Source organism: Apis dorsata, unplaced genomic scaffold (assembly GCF_000469605.1).
Source record: "Apis dorsata unplaced genomic scaffold, Apis dorsata 1.3 scaffold_585, whole genome shotgun sequence".
Taxonomy (NCBI): domain Eukaryota; kingdom Metazoa; phylum Arthropoda; class Insecta; order Hymenoptera; family Apidae; genus Apis; species Apis dorsata.
This window is the reverse complement of record NW_006263792.1, coordinates 175,840-184,824: the sequence shown is the minus strand read 5'-3', so window position 1 is coordinate 184,824 and position 8,985 is coordinate 175,840. Positions and strand designations below refer to the sequence as shown.

The 8,985-nt window shown below is 20.3% G+C and overlaps 1 protein-coding gene across 1 annotated transcript; it reads left to right on the top strand.

Annotated features, from left to right (window-relative positions):
- The first annotated feature begins 1,058 nt into the window (after nucleotides 1-1,058).
- LOC102673346 (threonylcarbamoyladenosine tRNA methylthiotransferase) lies at nucleotides 1,059-4,596 on the top strand. Its single transcript, XM_006621122.2, has 2 exons — nucleotides 1,059-1,655; nucleotides 3,323-4,596. Exons 1-2 carry the CDS (start codon nucleotides 1,258-1,260, stop codon nucleotides 4,545-4,547), a joined length of 1,623 nt encoding a protein of 540 aa, XP_006621185.1. The 5' UTR covers nucleotides 1,059-1,257; the 3' UTR covers nucleotides 4,548-4,596.
- The last annotated feature ends 4,389 nt before the right edge of the window (nucleotides 4,597-8,985 follow it).

Genomic DNA, 8,985 nt, shown 5'->3' with positions numbered 1-8,985 from the left:
AAATAAATATTTTATTTACATCAAATTCATGTAAATAATAAATAATACTTATTTATGACATTAAATAAAGTATCTTCAAACAATATTTGCCTATAGAATTATTTTAATTTTAATTCTTATTTTAAATTTTGCTTAATTATAATCACTTTTCAATATAATAATTTCATTAAATAATTAGTTGCTTAATACAATTAATAATAATAACTTATTATTTAGGATAATTATTATCAATACGATAAATGGTAAAATGAGATTATAACCTCAAAATATGAAAAAATAAGATGAATTAAAAACAAAGAAAATATGATATAAACAAAGAAAAATAAAATCATTTACTTAAACTATAAATACATAACTATAAAATTTTTTAATTGAAAACTAATTTGAATTTAATATATGTTAATATTTTCATTATCCAATCAGATTGGATGCAAATTAAGATGCAGAATTTAAGATACAATATTAGGCCTGGTACGAATATCGCATTGCAATCTCGATATTACAATTTAATTATTTCTAATGATAATGTAATATATATGATTATGCGATTTTATTATGAAAATTGAAATATTGAATTGATATTGCAAATCATGCATATAATTTTTACCAATAATTTTCAACAATTAAAATCATTATTTTTAGATTTTACATATCAAAATTTAAAGAAAAATATTTAAAGTAATCTAAAATGTATTTAAAAATAAAATTTAATCTTATATTTTTTATATATGTATATGTAAATCAATCAAGAATTATATCATAAATTATAAATTATAGCATAAGTCATAAATTATAAATAAATAAGATAATAATTTTTAGAAAACAAATTAATCAATTCAGTTCTAAAAATATTATATTATTAAACACAATAAAAAAATAATCATACATCCATGCCATTCAATGTAATTATTTTAAGATTTAATATATATTTTTTTATATGCCTAATAAATAATTATGTTGTAAATAGCCTACAAACCTAGTAATTTCTTGTGTCGGTATAGTAGATTTTTCTTGCATCTTAACCATAGAATTGAAGCAACATTGAATGACTTTATATTTTCACGTGTTAACTTGAAATTCTAAAACATAACCTACGAAATATTTAAAATAAACTTTTCTTAAATATATTTTTGTTTATTCTATTTTTTTATTTATTTTGTTTTATTAAAAATGAAATTCAAATAAAATTATTAAGATTAAATTAAACTACTGTGCATTATAACCTATAAATATCGTATTTAACTTAGTTTCTGAAAAATGTCAATTCCATGTAAAGATATTATTGAAGATATAGAAGATTTAATATCATCACAAGATATTACACCTAAAGAACGATATAATTCAAGAAAAAGTATTATTATTCGTTCTAAACGAAAACAAATAATTGAAGAAATACCACAACCTCCAATTTTCAATAGTATTATACCAGGAACACAAACAATTTATGTGAAAACTTGGGGATGTACTCATAATAATTCTGATAGTGAATATATGGCAGGCCAACTTGCTGCCTATGGTTATAAATTAACAGAAAATAAATATAAAGCAGATTTATGGCTTTTAAACTCTTGCACAGTAAAAAGTCCAGCAGAGGATCATTTTAGAAATGAAATTGAAGCTGGAAAAAAAATGGGAAAACATGTTGTTGTTGCTGGGTATGAAAACTTTTTTATATCTTAAAATTATAATTTTCTTTCATCATCTTATAAAAATTTTAGATTTAGATAAAAAAAGTTTAAATCATATATTAATATTACATTTAATATTATTTAATTTTTCACAATTTAGAATATTAATAATTTCAAAATATTTGTTATCATTGTAATTTTTAATTTATGAAATAGAAAAAGTTTTAACTTTATTTCACAATATTTTTTCACAATATAATAATAGAAAAAAAATAAAATAATAAAAATAAAATTATATAATATAAAATCACAATTTTTAATATTGTTTTCCAAAAAAATTAAAATTTATACATAAAAATTCTAAATTCTTTATAATAATTTTAATATTCTTAAATTTTTTTAATAACAATTAAGAAAAATAATAATTATTAATTTAATTTAAATAATAATTTAATAATTTTTTTTTGTATTTTGTTCATTTTATGTAACAAAATTTTTAAAACTATTGACCTATAGTATCTGAATATTTATTTTACATATAAATTATTATAATTAAATTGATGTCATGAAAATAAATAGGTATATATAATTATATTTTTATTTTAATAAAGTACACTATTATTGTGTCAAAAACATTTTTATGTTTTCAATAATCAAAACAAAAAATATAAAATCAATCAAATTTTAAATCAAAAATGTTTAATATTAATGTAATGTATTAATGTATTGTTTTCTATAGAAAAATAATAATCTATTTTTTATAAAAAATTGTTAATTTAGAAAATATTTTAACTCGAATTTTAAAAAACTTATTAAAAAAAACAAAGTTATATATAACTTGTTTATGTATATTTTCCTTATTTTTTATACAATATATTTTACAAATTAAAATTTTAATATTCAAATTAAAATATCTAAAATAATAATATTTCGTAAAAATAAATTTATATAAAAATTATTTTCTATAAAAAAAACTTCATGATTAATTAATGCATTCAAGATATTATATAATTAAAAACAAAGATTTTTATATACCTGTATGTATCTGTAATAAAATTATGTATCTGTAATAAAATTATTAATATTAAATTACTATTATTGCTATATATATATATTGCTATTTATACCATTTAATTTTTATCTAAATTTTTTCTACCACAAAAATTAAATGAAATATTTAAAACAATCAAGTTATTTTTTTTATTTTTAATTCTCGAAATTGAGATTTTATATTTTGCATTTATTCTTTAATTTCAAATCTATGTCAATTTCATTTAAAATTATAAACTCTCTTTAATGATAAAATAATAAAAAAATAAAATAAAATAATAAAATAAAATGATAAATATTAAATGAAGTTATTAAAAAAAAATATTAAATTAATTAACAAAGAATTTTTATTTCAATTATGAAATAATAATTAAATATTTTATTAACATTTGCATAAAAATATTAATGAAAAGCGAAAAAGAAATTTATATAAATAAATAAGATTATATTATTAAGATTATATTATTAAGAAATAAAATTAAAAGTTTTTTTTTTTCTTTATTTATTTACACTTAATTTCATTTTCACTTTACACTTTATTTTTTTTACATTAATTTCTTTTCTTAATCATTTGTTCATAAACAAAAATTTAAAAATCTAATTCATAAATCAAAAAAAAAAGTAAAAATAATTATTATTTTCAGATGTGTACCACAAGGCGCTCCAAAATCATCTTTTCTACAAGGATTAAGTATGATTGGCGTGCAACAAATCGATCGTGTGGTTGAAGTAGTCGAAGAAACTTTAAAAGGAAACACCGTACGGTTTCTGCAACAGAAAAAAGAAGCTGGTAAAAAAATCGGCGGTGCTTCTTTAAGTTTACCCAAAGTTCGAAGGAATCCATTAATCGAGATTATAGCTATAAACACAGGCTGTTTGAATCAGTGTACTTATTGTAAGACAAAACATGCAAGAGGTGAATTGGGAAGTTATCCTCCTGAGGAAATTGTTGATCGTGCAAAACAGGCGTTCGAGGAAGGCGTTTGCGAATTATGGTTAACATCCGAGGATACAGGAACTTATGGCAGAGATATTGGTTCGAGTTTACCTGAATTATTATGGAAACTCATCGAAGTGATACCTAATGGTTGTAGAATTCGCATTGGAATGACTAATCCACCGTATATTCTGGAGCATCTGGAGGAAATGAGCAAAATTTTAAAGCACCCGAAAGTTTACAGCTTCCTTCATGTTCCAGTTCAATCTGGAAGCGATCAAGTATTAGCTGATATGAAACGAGAGTACACTTGTGCCGATTTCGAACGAGTTATCAATTTTCTGCGAGAACGTGTTCCTGGATTAACTATAGCAACAGATATAATTTGTGGTTTTCCAACTGAAACAGAAAAAGATTTTGAACAGACGATGAAACTTTGCGAAAAATATAAGTTCCCTAGTTTGTTCATTAATCAATTTTTTCCTAGACCGGGTACACCGGCTGCTCGAATGCCAAAAGTACCAACGCAAGATGTGAAGAAAAGAACGAAAAGATTATCAGAATTCTTTCAATCTTATTCTCCATATGATAACAGAATAGAACTCATCCAAGATGTATTAGTTACTGAATTATCCCATGATAAAAAATATTATGTTGGACACAATAAATTTTATGAACAAGTTTTAATACCGTTAAAAGAGGAATATTTAGGAAAGATGATTAGAGTGAAGATAGTAGAAACGACAAAATATTCTATGAAGGGAGAACCAATAACAGAAGGTACATCTCCTGCATTAAAACCATTTTTACCAAAGGGAACTATATCTGGGATACCAATGGAAATGAAACCATCAAAATATAGGATAGCAGCAATTCTAGCAATTTTTCTTGCTATCATTTTTAGGTTATTATGGAAATTTTTAATGATTTAAAATATAATTTGTTGATATTGTAAATAAATATATACAAAAATTTTGTATTCAAACTAAAGCATGTTCTAAATTATTCTCATTTAAAATTTTAAAATATAAAATATAAATATAATGATATAACAATTTATAAGAAGTGAAATTGAATTGAATAATGTTTATGTTTTAATTGATTTTATAAATGATTGTGCTGAAGCTATTAGCACTTAGTTTCTAGCATTATTTAATTAGAATATTGAAAAAAATAATTAAACAATAATTCTTATTTTAAAAAAAAGAATATTGTTTATTTTGTAAAAAATGATTTAAAAATAATTTATTTTATTCCTATATAAAATTACTTATTTTATATTTTTAAGTTACAATATCTAAAAAAAATATTCACATTTTATGATAATTTTATTTATATGTATATATATATATATATGTGTATATATACATATATATATATACATATGTATAAATATTATAACATTACATTTACATTTATTGAAACTATTGCAAGTTCTAGTTATAATATTTTTATTATTCGCGAATAGATTGCAAATAGTTCGTGCATAATAGTTTGCAAACAATTTTAACTAGCGAACGCAGCATTAAATGAAGTGAAATTGAGATAAAGTGAAACAACTCTATTTCTCATTTTATCTCACTTCTACTTCACAAATTAAATTTTTTATAACTCTTATGACTAATAGATAAATCTTAATCAAAATTTTTGTACCAATTTTTTTAATTGTTTTAAATCAATCTTCCAAAGGATTCCATAAATATATATTAACATTCTACATATCTTGTAATATCAAATACAGATTAACATCATATAAAATGAAATTTGATAAATATCGATCATGTTATAGTTTTTGTTTTCTTATAATACAATATAAAAGCTCAAATTTCTTTCTTTATATTCTTAAGAGATGTTTTCAAATTAAAAATTCTGCTTAAATCTAAAATTTCAAAGGATATATTGGAAAGGAGAAAAGAAAAATTTAGAATTTTGATATTTGAAATTATGCTTAAAATAAAATATTTAAAAACCAGAAAAGATAAAGACATTGATAAATAATTAATTAATTATATTTCAATTGACAAAATGATACAGGAACCTGCCCAGAATGGGCTTACAAAATTTTATCAAGACAACCCGAGTATGCTAATAATCTTCTAATCAAACAATACCGAATATAATTTAACTTATTCAACATATTCAGAATTATAATAGTACAAAAAAAGAAAAAAGAAAAAAATATTGAGCATTCTCGAATTAATTTATTCTCGAGAAGTAATTATAGGAAATAAAAAAAAATATGTAAATTACTACTAAGACAATATATTCGCTAAGGAAACATAAACCTCTTAACTGCATTAACAATGCTCTTTTATTTGGTACCGTCCCTCTAGACGCTAAGGTTTTATTTTTCATTAAAAATATTTTACTTTAAAAGTAGTAGCTTATTCTTATTAAAAATAAGTAGCTTATTCTAAAACGAGTGTAATTATTGTCAAAGTATTTCCTGAGTATTGAAATTCACAGATGAAACTGTGTAATTCGCCAGAAATAATAAAAGAGATATTTGTAAAAAATAAAAAGAATTGAATTTTGCAATAATCACATCATATTTCTTTTGCATAAAATATTTTACTCATTTATATTTCAAATTATTATTTACATAGTTATACAATAAATATAATAAAAAATAATTGCATTAAAACAAATTTTTTTCTATTTTGTTTTATTATAGCATAAAATCAATTTTCAAATTTTTGAAATTTTTTCTATCAAATATTCTTATTAATTGCATCGATCATTTATTTTGTTATATATAATTATTATATTATTATTTTCAAAATTTAAATTTTTATAATAAATATGTATTGTAAAATATAAATATCTATTGTAAAATATAAAATTTTTTTTAACAATTTATTATTATTTATTTCATTATACTATTATCTTTAGATTGAGATATTAAAAAAATACCAAAAAAAATCTCTTTTATTTTTCATGTTACGATATAACGAAAAATTATAATATTATGTTGGCACTTTACATATTTTGGATCTTGGTAACGTTTAAATATTCAACGGAACGGACCTAAAAATACACCCGTTTATAAAAAAATATTTCATACATTCCTTTTGCAAATGTCTATAATAACATAAATTGATAAATAAGAGAGCAAATGTTTGACTTTTTGAAGGATGATCAATTTACTTTCTTAATATGTTCTGTTTATCAAAATCACTTAAATTAATGCAATTCATTTTTCCGATATTTTTTACAATTTCGAATTTCGATTATTTTAAAAAATATATTTTTATTTCATTAAATTTTGTATGTTTTTATTTCATTTAATCCGAAACTTTGCATTTTTATTCGCATCAATCCTCCAAAAAGTAATATATATTTATAGTATTAAATTAAGATTAGCAATTGAACAATTTAATTATCATTTTATTGATGATTAAATTCATATCATAACAATCATCATTATTAATACAAAATAACAAGTATATAAATTAATATAAAAAGAATATCGTAAAATCTATTTTCAAAGCAATTTCAATATAAGGCACATTTTTTTTTTCTTATATTAACAATAAAAAATGATTAAATCATTAATCACTAATCTTAATTCAATTATACATCTCGGACACATATTTGCACATATTAAAGGCCATCATTTTATACAGATTACTTTTGAGCTATTGAGATCTTGCCGAGAGTATACAACTTCAATTTCAGGTATGTTACAAATTTTAAATAGTTCTCTGGTATACATAAAAAAATAATGCTGCAGCCTCGTTTGAAAAAATTTTGGCATCCTTCTAGCTTGATCTTAAAACGCACTGAACTCTTATTTCGTATTACCATATCGTTCAATTGTTATATTTTTACCGTTTTCGAGGCGACAGTACACAAAATACTATATAATTAATTGTAAAAATCGAATTTCCATCAGTTGACCTACAAATATTTATGAACAATATATACAATATGTACATACAATGCATTCGATTTTTTTGATTAAGTCTTTGAGCGTGTGTATTATTGATTATTAGAGTAAAAACATTACATACACTGGAATGATATTGTCCCATATCACAGAAATGTCGCGTGTGTTTGTTGTATCCACGTTCTTCAATGATGTTTCATTTTAACTAACTTTGAACAAAAGAAATTGTGGATAGATTTAACAAAAAATTATTCATGCAAAATTATATTAAGTAACTGAAGAAATAATTTATTTCTTGTATATTAAATGATAAATAATTTAGAAATGATTTAAAAAAAAAACTTATGCCGTGAATTATTATTATATATATAGAAAAATGTTTAAAAAAATAATGAACTCTTTTACTGAATAATTTTCTAATTTACTTTTTATATATACATAACAAAGGCAAAATAATTTTATTTTTTTCATTATAAATCAACCTATTCGGTTGGCTTAATTTATTAATAATTTATTTATAATTTAATTTTTATATTCTTTTTTTTGACTGTTAATGTGAGCTTATTTTAATATATTCTATATAAAATTATTCATTGTAATTAAAATACAAAAATTTATATATTTATATTAAAAGATAAATATATATTTACATATATATGAGCTTTTATATATTAAATATTATGATAATACACCGTAAAATTTTTTTTATAAAAATTTAAAATTTTGAGAAATTGTTTAAAAACTATTCTATAAAGAATGTTTTAAATTGATTCAACATATTCAAAAGGAATCTCTTCACAAATTTATATGAAATTACATATAAATAAAAATACTTCATTAAGTAATTATAAGAAAAATAAAAAATTCAGCATATATTAAACAAAGCCATCATATCTGCTTTTTTTAATAGAATGTGAATATTTGATTTCTTATATTTTTTTAATAAAATATTTGATCTCTTGAATATGTTGTATTAATTTCTTCTATAAAATAATCATCGTTTTGTTAAAAAAATAAGATAGAAAAATGAAAGTAAATGCAAATATAAACTTTTGAAAATATCATATAATTCTAAATTTAAAATGCTTAATTATCTAATAAAAATATAAAATTATAAAATCTTTTTTAAATTATGACAATAATTAATGAATTTAAAATACTTATTTATTTTGAAAATAAAATAATATAAACTTTATTCTATAATCCAAAATTATTAGAATTAATTTAATTAGTAAAGAAAAAGAATGCAAAATTTTAATTTTTGTTTATTATTAAATATCAATAAAATTTTAAATAAATTCACTACATTCTACTAATTAAAATAAAGAGCTATAATTTTGGCACACCACGAATTTTTTAAATTCACAGCATAAGATTTTATATATACTTTTGCAATAAATAGAGAGCATTTACATACACAAAGTAATGAGATATTAATTGAACATGTGGAATTAACGAACGCAGATCTTTTCACGACATTT

Excerpts from the sequence above, each read along its gene's own strand:
- LOC102673346 (XM_006621122.2), top strand. The coding sequence starts at position 1,258 with ATGTCAATTCCATGTAAAGATATTATTGAAGATATAGAAGATTTAATA. Across the intron at positions 1,656-3,322 it reads AAACATGTTGTTGTTGCTGG|ATGTGTACCACAAGGCGCTC; the intron begins GTATGAAAACTT and ends TATTATTTTCAG.